Source organism: Myotis daubentonii, chromosome 18, assembly GCF_963259705.1.
Source record: "Myotis daubentonii chromosome 18, mMyoDau2.1, whole genome shotgun sequence".
Classification (NCBI taxonomy): domain Eukaryota; kingdom Metazoa; phylum Chordata; class Mammalia; order Chiroptera; family Vespertilionidae; genus Myotis; species Myotis daubentonii.
In genome coordinates, this window is record NC_081857.1 from 17,527,019 (window position 1) to 17,547,164 (window position 20,146).

Sequence of the window (20,146 nt, forward strand, 5' to 3'; positions counted from 1 at the left end):
GCTATTTTTGCTTCATATTTCAAAATGTGAAAATAAGTTATTTTTTTATATAATGGAAAGGTATAGACTCAATTAGCATTAAGAATATGTATTAATGAAGGATCACTTTAATTTTTTAATTGTATTACTATATTACATTTGACACATTGTTTTCCAACAATTTTTTCATTTGTATTTTCCTCAAGGTAAGAGCAGAAAATTTGAAAAAAGAAAAGGAAATGCTTAAATTGTCAGAAGTTCGTCTGTCTCAGCAAAGAGAGTCTTTGTTAGCTGAACAAAGAGGACAAAACTTACTGCTAACTAATCTGCAAACAATTCAGGTAACCAAACAAAAAGGCACATAGAGAAAACAATTTTAAAGTTAGTTTTCACATTGTATCTTCTCAGTTTTCATAATTAGAAAATGTACCCATTTTTATCATGTATTATGATGATCGTTGAATTTTGAGGTTTATTAAAATGTGTCACTATTCTAAGTAAAACATGAAAGATCTGAAATTCAGGCAATTGGCAGTTTTGGTATGCAGGTCTGCATTTACAGAGTTCTATGTACTTTACAAAATTTAAATGTTTGGTTTTATTTTTTGCTTTAAAACGTAAATGAATCTGAATTACTATTATAATGTTTCCTTTTTTCCCCTATTAAGTAGGTGTTTTAATATGTAAAATGTCAAAATAACTTGGTAAATGTCATAGATCCTAACTTCATGTAGAAATGGGTTGTAATCCTGTAATCCCCTATATCCTTTAATTTGTAATACTTTTGCTTTTTTGGCTTTTTGAAAAGTGTAACAAAAAATTTTTTCTTTGCCTTAGGGAATACTAGAACGATCTGAAACAGAAACCAAACAAAGGCTTAGTAACCAGATAGAAAAACTGGAACATGAGATATCTCATCTAAAAAAGAAGTTGGAAAATGAGGTGGAACAAAGGCATATGCTTACTAGAAATCTAGATGTGAGTCTATCAGGATTCTAAATTTCTGTGGATTTATGTTCAGCAATCAAGCTGGTGTGTGGACACATTGCCATCTCATGTTGAAGCATGGTTTTAACAAGACTTCTTACAAACTCAAGTTTTTCTTGCCTCTTTATATGCCTAACAATTTTTTTTTAAATATATTTTATTGATTTTTTACAGAGAGGAAGGGAGAGGGATAGAGAGCTAGAAACATCCATGAGAGAGAAACATCGATCAGCTGCCTCCTGCGCACCCCCTACTGGGGATGCGCCCGCAACCAAGGTACATGCCCTTGACTGGAATCGAACCCGGGACCCTTCAGTCCTCAGGCCGATGCTCTATCCACTGAGCCAAACCAGTCAGGGCACCTAACAATTTTTATTAGGTGCCATTCATTATGAATTATACCCTCTTGAGTGCTGGATATTTTTGTATTCCTGTAAATCTTGAGCTTTGTTCTCGAGTGTTGCTTTTTATGATTATTAGGCCCAACGCACTACTTAGTCTAGTACAAATTATTCCACATTACTGAGGTTAGACCTTCCTGAGTACTGCTCAATGGATTATGAGTTTTTTTAGTCTGGCTACTGGGAAAAAGCATTATTCCTGACTCTGTGGCATAAGGCACTCTGTCTGGTGTCTGTCTGGATGATTCTTTTTGCTGCCTGGGATAATTTCGCATGCATGTTTCACTGAATATTCAAGAGGGATCCTCTGCAAATCTCCAGGGTATTCTTATCTGTGTAGTTCTCTTCTAATAGTCTGTCTTACGAATTTGAGCTAATTTAGCCTTCTTGTACTCTCAGCTCTGTGTTCTCAATTCAGGGAGTCTGCTGGCCTCTGCCTCATTTCCTTACACTGTACCATAGCCTGGACACTTAAATCAGTAAACTAGGGAAATTGTAGAGCTAGCTAGCCTTTCTTGTGTCCTGTCAACCCACAATTGTGAAATTGTTTTATATGTTGTGTCTGTTTTTGTTTCTTTTTTGGGAGGGGGTTTGTTTCAAATGGGAAGGTAAATCTGGTTTCTGTTGCTTACCTTGGCCAGAGTTTTAAAGTTCTGTACAAAATTTGAACCACTAGTTATTTTAGAACCTAAAAACAGTGTTTGTAGGGTTAATGTATTTTTTCCTTACAGGTTCAACTTTTAGATACAAAGAGGCAGCTGGATACTGAGATAAATCTTCATCTTAGTACAAAAGAACTATTAAAAAATGCTCAGAAGGAAAGTGCTACATTGAAACAGCATCTCAGTAATATGGAAGTCCAGCTTGCTTCTCAGTCCTCACAGAGAACTGGTAAAGGTAACTAAATAATTATACTGATAATAAAGTATTTCTTAAGAAACAATTGTAACATCTGTCAATAAATAGCCTTTTCTTTGTGGATACTAGCAAAAGAAAAACACCTTAGTTTTATATCTAAATTAATAGATTTGCAGACTTGGAAGGTTCAGAATAGATCTGCAGGCATCTGACCAAGGTATGCTCTTAGTTTTTTAATTGTCGAAACCATTTATTGACATTTTAAAAATATTCTTTTGAGGGCTGATAATTTGAATTTTAAATTCTTTTTTTTTTTTTTTGAGATGTAGTTACTTGTTAAATCTGTAACTGTAAGGGTCATTTACAGAAATAATTGATTTGTTTAGTCTTTCCAGAGCAGTATTCCTAATTTTTGCTTATAATCTCAAGTAAAGATTTGTTTTGTTAGATTTTGCTTCTCTTTTGAAATACATTTCAAATGCAAAGCCTTTATATTCAGATAATTGTTTTTCTATATGGTTTTATTTCTAACGAGAAAAGAAATAAAGAACATAATTGTATACGTGTGTGTATATGTGTGTATATGTATGTGTGTTTGTATATAAATATTTAATATGTAATAGTGTACATATGATCATCTAATAGTCCTCTCTTATTGATACCATTTGATAAAAAAAGTTCACTCTGCATTTTTTTCTATTTCCAAGGATTTTAGAATGAAAATTTGACTAAATGATTTAAGATTTGGTGTTTTACACTAGCAGTGTTTAAATAATCAATTGATAATCAGGTAATTCCTTCAAGTAGCTCTTCAGTTAAGTGGAAATATTTTGTATTTTTCTCTTAAATATCCTTTCCTTAATGTTTGTAACAGCAGAGTTCAAACATTTTATTTTTTTTAAAGCATTAACATACTGACAAAATAGCCGTTTTTATTTTGCTATTCAGCATTGTTTGAAATACAATTCGTAGGTAGTTAGGTTTTTCTACATTTGAGCCTTAATTCTAATTTCACAAACTCTTTGATAACAGTTATTTCTTATATCATTTAAAATGTTAACTTTAAGAAAGCTGTTAAATCTTTTAGGTCAGGCTAGCAACAGAGAAGATGTGGATGATCTTCTGAGTCAACTGAGGCAGACAGAAGAGCAAGTGAATGACTTGAAGGAGAGACTCAAAACAAGTGCTAGTAACGTGGAACAGTATCGAGCAATGGTTACTAGTTTAGAAGACTCTCTTAATAAGGAAAAACAGGTATGTACAATTTTGAATTTAATTTGAATGCACGCACTTTTTTTTCCTTTTTAATTTCTTTTTTAAATAGGAGCCTGCTGTGTGTTAGGCACTGTGTGTTAAGAGTGAGTTGAACTGACATCCTTACACTTTTACCTCTTAAAAGTGCTTGATTTTAATAAGTGAGATAAAAATAACCCACGGAATTTGTAAAACATGGGAGGGTATAATCGCTTTAGGAAAGGTTAAAGATCAGATGTTGATGTGAGTGGGAGGTAAGTAAGTATTTATCTCCTGAACAAGTATGGCTTCACAAAACACATGGCATTTGTGCACAGCCTTGAAAGTACCATTTGGGTAGTCAAAGAAAGTTATTTTGTAGCAGGAACCCTCAGCCAAGATAAAAAGGCTTCAGATGATGACAGTTTAACAACTAGTGTATTGAATTTGTGAAGTTAAACACTGAGGAATCAAATTGTAAGTGTAGTCAGAGAACCAAATGTGAAATGTTTTGAATGTCATATTTTGTAAAATTGCTCTTTCCCCTCCCCCCAATATTTAACAGCAATAATTTGCTTTAATTAGAAAGATTAATGTGGTAGATTGAAGGATACAAAATTTGTTTTGGAGACTATAGCAATGTTCTAGGGCCAAGTTTTAAAAGATCTTTCTGTGTTTGCGTCATGGAAATCAGAGTATATGCAAGGGGGAATTCTTTTAGTAGTAGAAAGGACAGATTTGGCAAGTGGATATGAGGATTGAGGGAGTAATGAGAATTGGAAATTTCACTTCAAAAGAGAAAAATGGCCAAAAATATCCAAGTTGAGAGGTAAATAAATTATGCTTAGAGTTTTAAATGTTTCTGAACTCTTTAATCAGCATTTGATAGATTTTTTTGTTTAAAAAAAAATGACAAACAATAATTCTAGTACTTTTCAAATTTAGTTTAGATTTGGAAAAAGTAATGTTGAATTTTAAATGTGTCTGATATTTGTTTCCTACTGTTTGCATGATGGTGAAGGTGACAGAAGAAGTGCGTAAGAATATTGAAGTTCGCTTAAAAGAATCAGCTGAATTTCAGACACAGTTGGAAAAGAAGTTGATGGAAGTGGAGAAGGAAAAACAGGAACTTCAGGATGATAAGAGAAAAGCCATAGAGAGCATGGAACAACAGGTAAATGAGGTTATTACCATATTAATCTTTTTGTGTGTATTTGAATTCTTAAAAAGCTCCTTTGTTATAGTTTGGATCATCTCAACAGATACTGATTGAACACATACCCAACAATTTTAGTTTTATGTTTTACTTTGCTCTGTATATATGTTTGTTTTCTTTGAATATTTTAGACTATAGTAGTAAGTATCAGTGCTGCTTTTTAGAAGCCTCTGCCTGAGAACTGATCTTTGCAAGTCTTAATAAGGATGGAATATGGAGCTTCAACATGTACATTATATCAGGCTATAAATTTTGTAAAAAGTCCCTTTTGCTAATTGGGCTTTTAAAAGTCTTTACTATTTTAAAAGTAAGTTTGCAGTTGACTCTGGTTTTAATCTTCTTTTAATTTAGTTATCTGAGTTAAAGAAAACACTCAATACTGTTCAGAATGAAGTACAAGAAGCTCTTCAGAGAGCCAGCACAGCTTTGAGTAATGAACAGCAAGCCAGACGTGACTGTCAGGAACAAGTAAGTGTTGCTCTCGGTATTGATAAGTGAGCTTTGATCCTAGAGAACAGTTCTTGGGCTGTATTAATGCATTTTGGGAATTGGTGAGCCTTACAAAAATATAAGGTTATTTCTACTTTTGTGGAACTTGGACTAAGAACAGTTGAAAAGGATAGATGGAGTCTAAATGTAGAGCAATAATTATTAACAAAACACTCTTGGTAAATGGGAAAAATTAAAGATAAGAGTAGGAGATTAAATGTGTACTTGCTCTCATTTCTTTCTTGTTTTTTTTTATTATTGCAGTCCACTAGTTCTGATTATAACTGTGTATTATAGACAAGATGGTTAGAGATACTTTTTTCAGCAAAACATTTTAATATATTATTGAGGTTACAGATTTTTGTACACCACTTTTTAAAGATTATTTTTATTAATTTTTAGAGAGAGAGGAGGAAGAAAGGGAGGGAGAAAGAGGAAAATCAATGTAAGAGCAGAAAATTGATACCTCCCCCACTGGAGATTGAGCCAGCAACCTTTTGGTTCACGAGACAAAGCCCAATGATCTGAGACCAGTGAGGGCACACACCACTCTTTATAAAGATTAAAAAATACAAAATCACATTATTTGCTTTAAGTATATGTATACGCATGCATATGTGGTGAAGCTTTTTATTATTTTTTTATGAACAAAAATTGATAAAACAATTCAGTGTAATGGGGATTATTAAAACAGTAGAATGGGAAATGAATATCTGCAAGAATATTACTAATGTTCTCATTTTTAAGTTCATTGGTACATTAGTAACTATTTGGTTACTATTCTTTATTGCTTCCATGTACATAGCATGTATGTGTTTTTCAATTACTTTAAACAATGCAACACGAGAAAATGCTTCAAAGGTAAATTAGACAAAAATGAATTGTCCTTGGCTTAATGCCAAACAGTAACATTGGAAGTTAAATTCAGGGAATGTATCTATAATTCAGTTTTCAAATTAATTTTTAATTTCTTTTTGATCACTGTAAGTTTTTTTGTGTGTGTGCATGTATTTTACATAAGTGAGTTATATTTAGCTTTTACTTTATAAAATTTGTTCCAAATTGCTACATAGTCCTCATAATTTTCATTTGTACCAGTTCTTTAATATTTCATTAAATGGATAAGAGTATAACTTTTAATTATTCCATTTTGGTGCATTTATATCGTCTCCACTTTTATTATTTTAAATAGTGCAGTGTGCATCTTTTCTTTTGTACTAACCAGCTTTGGCAATTTAATCTTTTGTGTCAATGGTGGAATAATTTCTTACAGGCTAAAATAGCTGTAGAAGCTCAGAATAAGTATGAGAGAGAACTGATGCTCCATGCTGCTGATGTCGAAGCTCTACAAGCTGCCAAGGAACAAGTTTCCAAAATGGCCTCAGTTCGTCAGCATTTGGAAGAAACAACCCAGAAAGCAGAATCACAGTTGTTGGAGTGTAAAGCATCTTGGGAGGAAAGAGAGAGAGTGTTAAAGGTATTATTGTACATCATAATAGAATGTCCAGAAGGATTGAAAGTGGGTTTTTCTTTTTAACATGCGTGGGAAAATCTGCTATAATGACAGAGTCTTGGCTTACAGGATGAAGTTTCCAAGCGTGTATCTCGCTGTGAAGATCTAGAGAAACAAAACAGATTACTTCATGATCAGATTGAAAAATTAAGTGACAAGGTTGTTGCCTCTATGAAGGAAGGTGTACAAGGTCCACTGAATGTATCTTTTAGTGAAGAAGGAAAATCTCAAGAACAAATTTTAGAAATTCTCAGGTAAACCAAAAATATTTTTAATGCTTTATTTCTGTGGTCAACTATGAAATGTAATACAAATATATAAATTAGAGAAGTGATATAAAGCTCATACCGTCTCTTGGCCAACAAACCCACTGCCACTCACATAGAGGTTACTTGACATGCTAATTTAAATAAATGGCTTTAAGTTGAATTTAATAGTAAGAATTTGAGTGGGTTCTTTGAAAAACTAAATGCTTTTCAAATCATTTCAAAGATATACAAAGCCACTATCTATAATAAATATCATTACTTATTAATGAAATCATTATGTAAAAATAGTTATTAAAGTGAATGGACCTTGGGTCATATTAAAATTACCCAAGTTTTAAAATTTTGCTGTCATTTTTTTATTCAAATAAAATCTTATATATTCTTGTAGATTTATACGACGAGAGAAAGAAATCGCTGAAACGAGATTTGAGGTGGCTCAGGTTGAGAGTCTGCGTTATCGACAAAGGGTTGAACTTTTAGAGAGAGAGCTGCAGGAACTCCAGGATAGTCTAAATGCTGAAAGGGAGAAAGTCCAGGTATGTATCCCACGTTTTAAGAAAGCAGTTGTTAAATCAATGTCATTTTGGTTTCTGATTGCAAAAAAATTTAATTTGAAATGCATGTTTCTCTTAAACTCAATTTATTAAACATTATTAGACAGTGATACAGTATAGTGGCAAGACACTAGTGTTAACCAGACTGTCTGGTTTCAAATTCTAGCTTTATGTCATTAGATGTGTGCCTTGAGTACACTGTTTAACATCCTTACTCTTAAATTTCCTTATTTAAATAATGGGATGATAATAATGATGAGGATTAAGTGAGTTGATGCACATGAATCATTGAGAATCATGTCTGGTGCATAATAAGTGCTTAAATTTCAGTTACCTTAATTTTAGTTATATATGCATTTGTACAGTTATTCTAGGATGACATGGATTGAAACTGCTACAGAATAGTTTTTGCTCAGCAAAGGAGCAAAACAATAGTAATAATTATCAAACAAAGAAAGGAAAAGAAGATGCTGCATATAGTAAATGGATGGTCACAACACAAGCTAGACTCCTTAACCCTCACTAACACCCAAAAACTTATTGCATGACCTTATTGTGAGGAGATGCATTAATACAGCAGGCGCCAACCAGTGGTCCATGAACCACTGGTGGTCACTGAGATCCAAAAGGTGGGTGACTGCTGTATTAATATATAACCGCACATCTGGAAGGAAGGGAATTAAGGCCTGGAATCATTTATCATCTGTTAACTGATAGGTAGTTGGAATGACTGCTAGAGAGAAACCATTGACATGGGAAAGTGAATAGATTTATGGATTTATGTTTTCACACAGAAATCAAAGTTCCAGAATTACATCATGTTGAGAAAATAGTCCAAATTCACATAGATCCCATCATAGAAATAATAAACAGACCTTCTGATTCAGTAGAGTTAACACTTGGAGGAAAGTGGCAGAATCAGTGTTTCTAAAAAAGATTGCATATTGTCTCCTCTGCTGCTGCTTCCTCTGCTGTTCCTTTGGTCTATAGAAATGCAAACAATACTAGAAAATGTCCGGCCCACAAACAACTTCAGAGGGGAAAAACCAATCCTTACATACAGTAGGAAGAAAGTGAAGAAGTAAAACATTATATCAAAAGTAATAGAATATATACCCACTATGAACACTGTAGCATGGCAACCATGATCCATAGCTTTAAAAATGGTTAGGGAATAAGGTAACACATGTAAAAGATGGATAATTACACCCAATGAAAACAGGATAAAAATTCTTTACAGTTCAGTAAATACTTAGTAAAAGTGCTCAAAACCAAAGTGATGAAACAACTGAATGAAATGAAAAAATTTCTGAGCAAAGGGCAGAGGGAAAGGACCAAAATAACATTATTTTAAAACTTAATAAACTAGAGGCCCGATGTAGGAAATCCATGCAAGAGTAGGCCTTCGCAACTGCAGACCACTGCCTCGATCCCTCCCTCCCAACCGCAGGGGGCTGCCTCAATCCCTGGGCTAGCCCCAGCTTCATCTGGAAGGACATCCAGATGGTCTCAGCCGTTTGGTCGATTTGCATATTATGCTTTTATTACAGATTTTGTATACCAAGAAAAAAAATATATATAGAAAGAGAGAGATCTGGATTACTGTTTTTACCTAAGGGTAAAATGGATTATTTGTTGGTGGGGTTTGTTGTATCTCTTTACTTACATCTTTGTGCTTTCTTGCATTTGTTTCTTGTCTTTGTAGTAAGCAGGCATCAGAGAAAAATAAACATGTAAAACTTTCAAAAATTTTAGTTTTAAAACGACATAATTCTCACTTTTTGTAGGGAAGATTAGAACTGGTAAGAAAAGGTAGATCTTTACCTATTGTTAGATGCTGGTGTATACATGTCTTTGAAATCTTTAGGTAACTGCAAAAACAATGGCCCAACATGAAGAACTGATGAAGAAAACTGAAACAATGAACGTAGTTATGGAGACCAATAAGATGCTAAGAGAAGAAAAGGAGAGGCTAGAGCAGGATTTACAGCAGATGCAAGCAAAGGTTTGTAACTTACTAATCAGTAGTGGAGGCATGTTGTTTTTATTAAATTATGAATTTTTACGTCAGGTGTTAAAAAATAAATTGGCATTATTTTCAGGTGAGGAAACTGGAGTTAGATATTTTACCCTTACAAGAAGCAAATGCTGAGCTAAGTGAGAAAAGTGGTATGTTGCAAGCAGAGAAGAAATTATTAGAAGAAGATGTCAAACGTTGGAAAGCACGTAACCAGGTAAATGCAATTAAACCTATTCCAACACATGGAAACGTTGTTTTTATTAAATAGGGTAAAATTTAAGGGGATAAATTATTTGAAGAACTAGCAAAAGTTACTGTATTTAATAGTGAAAGTTGAATATGCTACATGTGTAAAGCAGCAGTTCACCCATCATCTGGTACCTAGAAAATGTTCTAGAATGGTAACCAACATCTGAATAGGACTGTAGAATTTAAGAGCCCATTTAATCTTCATTTTTCTTAATCACACAAGTAATCTGAAAAGTCAAGAAAGGAGGATCATCTACCCAAGTCTACATATACTTCTATTAAATTGTGCTACCTTCTGTCCTATTTAATTAGTTATATTTGATTTTTTCCTAGATTATAATGCATTAGAAGCATTTTTTTCCTTATAAATGTCACTTTAATGAAAAAAGTGTTTAATGTTAAAAGCTTGTAGATTTTTTTCTTTATTTGGTTCCATTGTAACTATTCTGAAATTTTCATTTGCAACTATGAAAATACATTTCCCTTTCTATTTTGGCTAGACGTTTTAGCTAAACCAGCTAAAGCTTTGATCTTCATTATCTTGCAGTTTGGTGATTTATTATTGTGTATGCAAGACACCTAATGTAAACATAATTAAGTATTCTGTTATATAGCACATTGGTTTGATAAAACCTATATAGCTATGTTATGCATTTTTGCCATTTTAGCATCTAATAAATCAACAGAAAGATCCAGATACAGAAGAGTATCGGAAGCTCCTTTCTGAAAAGGAAGTTCACACTAAGCGCATTCAACAGTTAACTGAAGAAATTGGGAGACTTAAAGCTGAGATTGCAAGGTATAAGGAAGAAGCCTTAAATTGTATATAATACATGAACTCAAAGAAGTCTATTTCTGCTCTTTATAAGGCTCCCCAAGTGCTTCCTGATTTAAAAAGAATGGAAAGTACTAGAGCAGTGATGTCGAACCTATGACACGCATGTCAGAGATGACACACGAACTCATTTTTTTGGTTGATTTTTCTTTGTTAAATGGCATTTAAATATATAAAATAAATATCAAAAATATAAGTCTTTGTTTTACTATGGTTGCAAAGATCAAAAAATTTCTGTATGTGAAACGGCACCAGAGTTAAGTTATGGTTTTTCAAAATGCTGACACACCGAGCTCAAAAGGTTCGCCATAGAGCCTTTACTTTCCCTTTATTATTTTAAGGAGCCAAGCAAGCAGTGATTTACTTTATGCCTTCATATATGAAATATTTCTCTATATTTTATGACTTTTAAAAAAACTACACAGTTATGAGTCTAAAGCTAAATGTGATTTATTTTCTAAGCCAAAATAACTTATAAATAGGTTTTTATTTTTTCTTTGGTTAGAATATATTTATGTACCTATTTTGGAAAGATTTTAAAGAAGTATTTACATAAAATTTTAAAATGAATTTATATTGTCCTTTTAATGATAAGTTGAATATTAAAATTAATGTTTCTGGTTTACATTTTAAAGGATTTAATGTCAGTTGTCCATGTCATAATCTCTATCTATATAATGCTGGGTAGCTTACAAATTTTTGTCACATGTATTTTTTACTTGTTTTATAACAGTAGTCCAGCATTGTATTTCTTCAATAATATTAATTTTAAAAATGAGAAAGCTAAAAATTCAGAAAGGTATCTACATTTGCAGAGTTAATAGTTGTTAAACCCATGCTCTTAATTCAGGGTCATCTGATTTAAGTTAAGTTTATGCTAAAGTACAGGGCTTGGCAAACTTTAACCCACAGACCTGTTTGGTATGGCCTATGAGCTAAGGATGATTTTTACATTTTAAAGCATTTTTTGAAAGGAAGAACAGGTGACAAAGACTGTATGTATGTGGTCTACAAAACTTAACATTTACTCAACACCCGATCAAGTGGGAATCAATTTTGCTATCAGGCAAATGTGGATTATAATCTGCGTTCCAACACTTAATTACGATGTGAAATTGTGCATGTTACTTGACCACTTACAACTCAGTTTTTCTCATTTTAACATGGGAATGTATGCCTATCTAATAAGCAAATAAGATCTTTATAAAGGATCACAGATTATAAATGAAATATCTTTTGAAGTATGTGTAGAGTTTTTAAAAGATTTTAAATGAAAATTTTTGTTTGTATTACTAAAGCAATACAAACAAAAAGTGTAAAATTAAAGGATTTTAAAACGAGTCTCATATATTTAGTCTTTAATTATTTTTTTTAGATCAAATGCATCTTTGACTAACAATCAGAACTTAATCCAGAGTTTAAAGGAAGATTTAAATAAAATAAGAACTGAAAAAGAAAGTATCCAGAAGGACTTAGATGCCAAAATAATTGATATCCAAGAAAAGGTCAAAACTATTACTCAGGTCAAGAAAATTGGACGTAGATACAAGACTCAATATGAAGAACTCAAAGCACAACAGGATAAGGTATTTTGAAGTGATTTTTTTTATTATATGCATATGTTCACACGTATGTATATATATGTATAATACATAAAATATTTTTTTAATATATTTTATTGGTTTTTTACAGAGAGGAAGGGAGAGAGATAGAGTTAGAAACATCGATGAGAGAGAAACATTGATTAGCTGCCTCCTGCACATCTCCCACTGGGGATGTGCCCGCTTGACCGGAATCGTACCTGGGACCTTTCAGTCCACAGGCCGACGCTCTATCCACTGAGCCAAACCGGTTTCGGCAATAAAATATTTCTTGACATACAGTTTTGATATATATCAGGATTACATATAAAAATCTTATTCATAATTTTGATTATTGGTTTTTAGGTCCTAAATTTTCATATAAGCTAATTTATGATACTGTTATTTAAAATTAGTTCTTTAATATGTCCCAGAATGCACTATAAATTCATAAAGAAATTTTAATAAATGAGGTATTTTAGATCAATTTTCCTATTTCAAATATTGTCCCTTTTCCAAAGTATGTTCTCAAAACTCATTGCTGACTAAAATCATGTATATCAAAAAATGATAGTTCTTTATAATTAGGCTCTGTTGTAGTTTTATTTACATATTAAAATAACTTTTTTTTTATCCTCACCTGAGGATATGTTTTTATTGATTTTAGAGAGAGAGGAGGGGAGAGGAGAGAGAGAAAGAGGAAAACATTGATGAGAGAGAAACATCAATCGGTCTCCTCCTATACCCACATTTGCACCCTGGCTGGGATGGAACCAACAACCTGGGTATGTGCCCTGGCCAGAAATCAAACCTGCAACCTTTCCTTGTGTGGGACGATGCTCCAACCAACTGAGCCACACCAGTCAGTGGTGGCTGTTTTCTAGTCTTAAATAAGTAGTCAATATTAACCACCTATCTAAAATAATTTTTAAATCCTTGTTATATTTTGAATCTGCATTTTGTTTTTAATTCCCAAAGATCAAGAACTGTATACTGACTTAATGACATATTTCACATATGTTAGATTAGAAAATACATAAAGGAAAAAATCCAAAATTCTTACCGCTCAGTGTTAACTGTAAATACACTTGTGAGAAATTTGTCATTCCAAATAATTTTATGTTAATGCATCATTGTCCTGATTTGCTGGTTAATACTCAGTTTTATGGAAAACCCTAAACTATTTAATTAATAATTTACTTTTGGACACTAAAGTTCTTTTTTTTTTTTTTTTTTTTTATTGCTTAAAGTATTACAAAGGGTATTACATATGTATCCATTTTATCCCCCCACCCTAGACAGTCCCCTAGCCTCCCCTATCCCCCTAGACACTAAAGTTCTATTGAAAATTCATTTATGAATACGCTTAAATTTCTTGGCATAATTAGTTTTCTTAGATAAACTTGCAAAGTGGGATTACTGAATATAAATGTGGGACTGGAGTATATTATGACTGTTTACTATATTATATTAGATAATGGAGTCCTCAGCTCAGTCTTCTGGAGACCATCAGGAACAGCATGTCTCAATCCAGGAAATGCAGGAGCTCAAAGAAACACTTAACCAAGCTGAAACAAAGTCAAAATCACTTGAGAGTCAAGTAGAGAATCTGCAGAAGGTATGAGTGTGAAATAGTGGAAGGTGCGCGTCCCAATTTTTTCCTTGTTGAATACCTAAAGAAACAATGCAATATTATTCAGTCATAAAAGGAATTTTAGAAAGAAATATATCTTAAACACTGACACTTTCTCATCATATGGATGTGTATTTTATCCTTTTTACTTTGAATAACTCATGTATGAAAGTAGTATCAAATTATCTTTAAGTGTTCACTTACTTGGTTTGACCAGCATTTTATATTTATACTTCCATTTAACCTAAAGTAAAATAATGTTTTACATTTTAAGTCTATAGTCCATACAGTTTATATTGATTTGATTGCTTTACCAAGTAAATACTTGGTTTTCTTTTAAAAGACATTATCTGAAAAAGAGACAGAAGCAAGAAATCTCCAGGAACAGACTGGGCAGCTTCAATCCGAACTTGCACGACTTCATCAGGATCTTCAAGATAGAACCACACAGGAAGAGCAGCTCCGGCAGCAGATAACTGAAAAAGAAGAAAAGACAAGAAAAGCTATTGTAGCAGCAAAATCAAAGATTGCACATTTAGCTGGTAAATTACTATATATATTAGGTTTCTTTAGTTAAACACAAGATAAGAGCAATCTTAATTTTTAAGTGATGAGGATGTCCTTAATATAGAAAGTCTTTCTTGTTAACTGGTAATGAATAGATAGGGAGTACTTGCTATCTTTCTGCTTTAGTGTGTAACTGTTATGACCTTTTGATGGAGATCCTTTGGGGCCACTGTATTGTCCTAAGGCCCTCTGTAAACTCCTAGACAGCATTGGATCTTACCAGCCCAGGGATTTTTCTGTACCTCACTTCACTGAGGACCCCTCTAGTATAGCTCTTCAGGGAAAATACCATGTCAAAATATCATCTCAAGTTAAGGAGGAGCCCTAAGTTGCAATAGACGGGGTCTTTCTGTGCCTTGCTTGCCAGACTGCTTAGTAGGTAAATAAAATGCCAAATTAGTTAGGTTTTATTATGAGCAATTTTTTTAATCTCTAAGATAGTGTCCCAGCAACAAATAAGATAAAAAAATAGTTAATTATTTTTTAGCATATACGATAGGTTATATGAAATGAAAGTTTTGCAATTTATAATTGTACTTTTAACACATTGAAAATTTTTTTTAATATCTTACTGATTTTTTTACAGAGAGGAAGGGAGATAGAGAGTTAGAAACATCAATGAGAGAGAAACATTGATCAGCTGCCTCCTGCACACCTCCTGTTGGGGATGTGCCCGCAACCAAGGTACATGCCCTTGACTGGAATCGAACCTGGAACCTTTCAGTCCGCAGGCTGACGCTCTATCCACTGAGCCAAACCGGTTAGGCCACATTGAAATATTAATGGCCATATAAAAGGACTTTTGCTGGCTATCGTTTATGGTGGATCCTTTATATTTTTGAGATGTTTGCTAGGAAGAGTAACATGTTTTTTATATTGGAATAAGTATATTTTATACTGGAGTAATAAATACAGATATGTTTAGAATTTTTGCCTGTTGAGATATATGTATATCAGAATTATTGTAAATGTAAAAGTTTAGGAATAGAATCTTACTAGTATATGACCTTTGAGTATCTATTAAGCACTTAAATATTCTTTATTTCCAGTGTTTGGAATAATATTAATAGAATCACGATTACTTCTTTAGGTGTAAAAGAGCAGCTAACTAAAGAAAATGAGGAGCTTAAACAGAGGAACGGAGCTTTAGATCAGCAGAAAGATGAATTAGATGTTCGTATGACTGCTCTTAAGTCCCAATATGAAGGTCGAATTAGTCGCTTGGAAAGAGAACTCAGGGAGCATCAAGAGAGGCACCTTGAGCAGAGAGATGAGCCTCAAGAACCTACTAATAAGGTGATTATCTAATTCTGTACATTTTACTTGAAGGTACCTGGTGATTGAGGAGCCCTTGGAGTGAATTTTAGCTAAGCCAAGAATACAGAGAGTATTAACAAAAGTAAAACATTCTGATGACATTTTTTAGTACAGCGGTTCTCAACCTGTGGGTCGCAACCCCTTTGGCGGTCGAACAACCCTTCCACAGGGGTCACCTAAGACCATCCTGCATATCAGATATTTACATGACGATTCATAACAGTAGCAACATTACAGTTATGAAGTAGCAATGAAAATAATTTTATGGTTGGGTCACAACATGAGGAACTGTATTTAAAGGGCCAGAAGGTTGAGAACCACGGTTTTAGTGGAATCTTGTGGGATAGGCACAGTAATCCATAGTCTTCTTTTTGTTTAGGTCCCAGAACAGCAAAGACAGATAACACTGAAAACAACTCCAGCTTCTGGTGAAAGAGGAATGTGAGTTTTAATCTTTTAATAGTCTATCTGTTTTTCTTTTAAAGTTCAGGAAAGATTTGGTGATCTTTGGGGAGAAAAATCTGTATCTATTACAAAAGTATGTCCCATTAGGTAGAGCTTTGTGACAAAGAAAACATCTTTCATCTTTTAGTTTGTAATTGACATCTAAGATAGGCTACCAATTTTCCCTGTCATGTTAAGGATACCAATACAAGAGGCTGGGCTGAAACTTAGGTAAAGTGGTTAACTGTTGGATACATTTCACACTGTCAGGATGCACCACTGCATAGTATTTCCTGCACAGATTTTAATGCTTAAATTTAAAACCTCAATAAGAGTTTTGAAAAATTTAGTGAAAAAAAATGTATAGAGCTATATTTACTGACTTTTTAAAATTGTTTTTTAATCCGCCAAAAGTCTACCCAAAGCAGTGTTAGGAAAAAGAGAATTATTAAGGTCTGAATACAAATTAAGGTCATATTTGTTGAACACTCACTTCAGAAAATATATGTGCTTTGATTTTGATAGAGTGTATATACTTTATAAACAATATTTATAGTAATTCAATGATTCTTGTATTTTCCTCTTTATAAGTGCCAGCACATCAGATCCACCAACAGCTAATATCAAGCCAACTCCTGTTGTGTCTACTCCAAGTAAAGTGACAGCTGCAGCTATGGCTGGGAATAAGTCAACACCCAGGGCTAGTATACGCCCAATGGTCACACCTGCAACTGTTACAAACCCTACTACTACCCCAACAGCCACAGTGATGCCCACTACACAAGTGGAATCACAAGAAGGTAAGTAAAATAATACAGATATGAGTGACCTGGCTGCTTATTTAGATTTACTGTGAGAAGATGACAATAACTTTAAGGATAGATGAGGCTTCCACTAAAGCTAAAGTCAGACATGTAATAAAAGTGGGCAGTTAATAGTTTCAAGTGATACCTCTCAGGACACTTGTTAATGCAGCAAATTTCCGAACCCTCCCTTCTTGCTTTGTTGTGTTTTGAAAGAAGGGGGAAACTTAACCCAATAAGTATATGGCATGTTTTTCCAGGACCAAAATTTTCACTTATCTTAAGGCACTTTTTAAAAATATATGTTTTCATTGATTTCAGAGTGAAAGGAAGGGAAAGAGAGAGAGAAGCACCAATGGGAGAGGATTGGCTGCCTCCTGCACGGCCTCTACTGGGAATCGAGCCCACAACCCAGGCATGTGCCCTGACTGGGAATCGAACCAGCGACCTCTCAGTGCAAGGAACAGTGTCCATGTAACTGAGCCACACAGGCCAGGGCAAATTTTCACTTTTAAGATCTAAGAATTATGATACAAAATCCACTTTGGAAAACCATACTAAGTCACTGGTTGAACCCAAACATCACTTTTTTGTTGAAATTTTCTGATCTCTTCATGGCTTTGCTTTGTTCCCATGACACTTTCCTATTCACTACAGCAGTTATAATTCAGTTAAATACATACCTTTTTATTCCACTAGATTGATTTCTTAAAGCGCACGTATTTTCATTATTTAATCCTTTTATCCAACCTCAAGATAGGTAGGTGTTTAGTAAAACTTTACTGAATGCAATTTTCTTGGCTTCTTGTCTAAACACAATGATGCTTAGTAAATACTCATATTTGACGCTGGCTTTTAAATTTCATTTATTTTATACTAAAGGCCTGGTGCACGAAATTCGTGAGTGGGGGGCGGGGGGGGGGGTCCTCTCAGCTCAGCCTGCACCCTCTCCAATCCGGGATCCCTCTTAGAATCCTGGACCACTGGCTCCTAACTGCTCGTCTGCCAGCCTGATCACCCCTAACTATCTCTGCCTACTGGCCTGATCGCAGCCCCCAAATACCACCACCCCCCCACCCCAGCCTGGTTGCCCCATGCAGCCTGCTGCTCAGTTGTTTGGTCGTCCCTCACAAACCCCCCTGCCGGCCTGGTCTTCCCACGCAGCCTGTTCGGTCGTCCCTTAGGTTGCAATGGTTGCTTAGGCTTTTATATAGATAGATAATTTAAATAGAATAATAGATCAAAAATTGTTTCAGATATTTAATTCACCTGTCAGTTCCATAGGCAGTACAAAAAGCCTAATACATTGCCTTTACCCTGTTTTTGTCACCTATAACACAGAATGGGGAGGATAATTCCAGCTTTGATAAGAAGATTTATATTAAGTATTATAATTACTTTTCAGCTATGCAATCCGAAGGGCCTGTGGAACATGTTCCAGTTTTTGGAAGCACAAGTGGATCTGTTCGTTCTACTAGTCCTAATGTCCAGCCTTCTATCCCTCAATCCATTTTAACTGTTCAGCAGCAAACACAGGCTACAGCTTTTGTGCAACCCACTCAACAGAGTCATCCTCAGATTGAGCCTGCAAATCAAGAGCTGTCCCCAAACATAGTAGAGGTGGTTCAGAGTTCGCCGGTTGAGCGGCCATCTACTTCCACAGCAGTATTTGGCACTGGTAAGATTAATTTTAAAATGAAGTTATAGTAGGCCTTTATGCTTGTAGTTTCTTGGATAAAATACATTATCTTGAGTATTCTTTGTACATACTTGTTTTCTGCCGGGTATTAGAGTGGATGAATGTATTCCTAACATTTTACGTCAAGTTTAGTTTTTAAAATTAACTTTGTCTAAATTGAGTTATCATGCTCTAATTCAAGATTTAAATTATGTAATTTCAAAGTTTCAGCTACCCCAGGTTCTTCTTTGCCAAAGCGTACACGTGAAGAGGAAGAGGAGAGTACCATAGAAGCGTCAGACCAGGTCTCTGATGATACAGTGGAAATGCCTCTTCCAAAGAAATTGAAAACTGTTAATCCTGTAGCAACTGAGGTGTGTAAAGGTCTTTCTGTTTATTTTCTTTCCATAGAGTTAAGGTATTCTTTCAGTTACAGCATTATTAGGTGAATAGACCTTTGGGGTCCTAAATCCAGAAAACTTTCTTAATTTACTGCAAAGTTTCCACTGGCAATTCAGCTATTGTTACTGTTGCCGACAGTGTTTTATATCCTTTACATATCTTTGATTAAATTAGTTCCCTTTTCAATTTTAAAAATACAGCTACAAAACATAATTTGAATTCCCTTTCAGTGTTTCTTTTTAATTCAAAGAATAAAGATATGTATAATCTTGTGCACATTTTAAACTGTTACCTGCTATCTTTTTCTCAGATTAACCAAAATTATAGTTATTTTCTTTTTTGAGGATAAATTGTAATGAATTATAGTACTATCAAACATTGAGACTACTAAATTTCATGAGCATGTATTTAATTAATGCTCATAAGACTTATTTTCTATTACTAAAGATGAGGTAATATAAGTAGGTATAAGTGAACATTTCTGTTGTACAGTTTTATAAAATTACAAGTGAGTTTTATTTTATTGGGAGAACTAGCTTAATGCATTATCTCATGAACAGATGTTACTAACACTTGTTTGTCGTGATTCAGGAAGAAGTTATGGCAGAAGAAAGTACTGATGGAGAGGTAGAGACTCAAGTATACAACCAAGATTCTCAAGATTCCATTGGAGAAGTAAGTAAAACATTGAAAGTAACAAATTGTTGCTTTTAATGAATGAAATTAGCTTTGACAATTGAATCATCATTTGGACTTTAATTGGTTGCTTTCATATCTAGTGAAATATTAGAATTACCAATGCAATTTCTGCCTTCTTTTACTCCTGATTGGTGTAATGCCTTCTAAACTTTATTGAAGAAATGTTTTGTTTATACTTAGCACAGATTTTCCATGCTAATAGTCCTAATGAGTAAAGACTGTCCACTTAGTTATTTTGGAAGGACAAGTGCTGGTTGAGTCTTGAGTTAACCCATGATGTCCAATATGGTGGCCCTCTATTGCTTCCCTTACTGAATTAATTAATCCATGACAGGAAATGCATTTATACACTTACTCATTTTTTGAACTCTGATTGAGACCTCTCCAGAGACAACCTCACTAGTGGAAATGCATAGACTG

General features: G+C 33.9%; 1 protein-coding gene across 5 annotated transcripts in view; it reads left to right on the plus strand.

Moving 5' to 3' along the window:
* TPR (translocated promoter region, nuclear basket protein) overlaps window positions 1-20,146 on the plus strand; it is a 69,673-nt gene that overhangs the window by 23,572 nt on the left and 25,955 nt on the right. For 4 of the 5 annotated variants that reach the window (XM_059675480.1, XM_059675475.1, XM_059675479.1 and 1 more), the window contains exons 20-40: window positions 186-320; window positions 817-957; window positions 2,099-2,264; window positions 3,313-3,479; window positions 4,480-4,632; window positions 5,026-5,142; window positions 6,437-6,640; window positions 6,746-6,930; window positions 7,334-7,481; window positions 9,367-9,504; window positions 9,602-9,733; window positions 10,437-10,567; window positions 11,979-12,189; window positions 13,658-13,801; window positions 14,160-14,358; window positions 15,474-15,679; window positions 16,080-16,141; window positions 16,736-16,944; window positions 18,353-18,625; window positions 18,851-18,999; window positions 19,619-19,702. In XM_059675480.1, the coding sequence (XP_059531463.1) occupies window positions 186-320; window positions 817-957; window positions 2,099-2,264; window positions 3,313-3,479; window positions 4,480-4,632; window positions 5,026-5,142; window positions 6,437-6,640; window positions 6,746-6,930; window positions 7,334-7,481; window positions 9,367-9,504; window positions 9,602-9,733; window positions 10,437-10,567; window positions 11,979-12,189; window positions 13,658-13,801; window positions 14,160-14,358; window positions 15,474-15,679; window positions 16,080-16,141; window positions 16,736-16,944; window positions 18,353-18,625; window positions 18,851-18,999; window positions 19,619-19,702 (3,354 nt within the window). The remainder of the gene's footprint in view (window positions 1-185; window positions 321-816; window positions 958-2,098; window positions 2,265-3,312; window positions 3,480-4,479; window positions 4,633-5,025; window positions 5,143-6,436; window positions 6,641-6,745; window positions 6,931-7,333; window positions 7,482-9,366; window positions 9,505-9,601; window positions 9,734-10,436; window positions 10,568-11,978; window positions 12,190-13,657; window positions 13,802-14,159; window positions 14,359-15,473; window positions 15,680-16,079; window positions 16,142-16,735; window positions 16,945-18,352; window positions 18,626-18,850; window positions 19,000-19,618; window positions 19,703-20,146) is intronic. The other variant, XM_059675478.1, reaches the window with a different exon arrangement.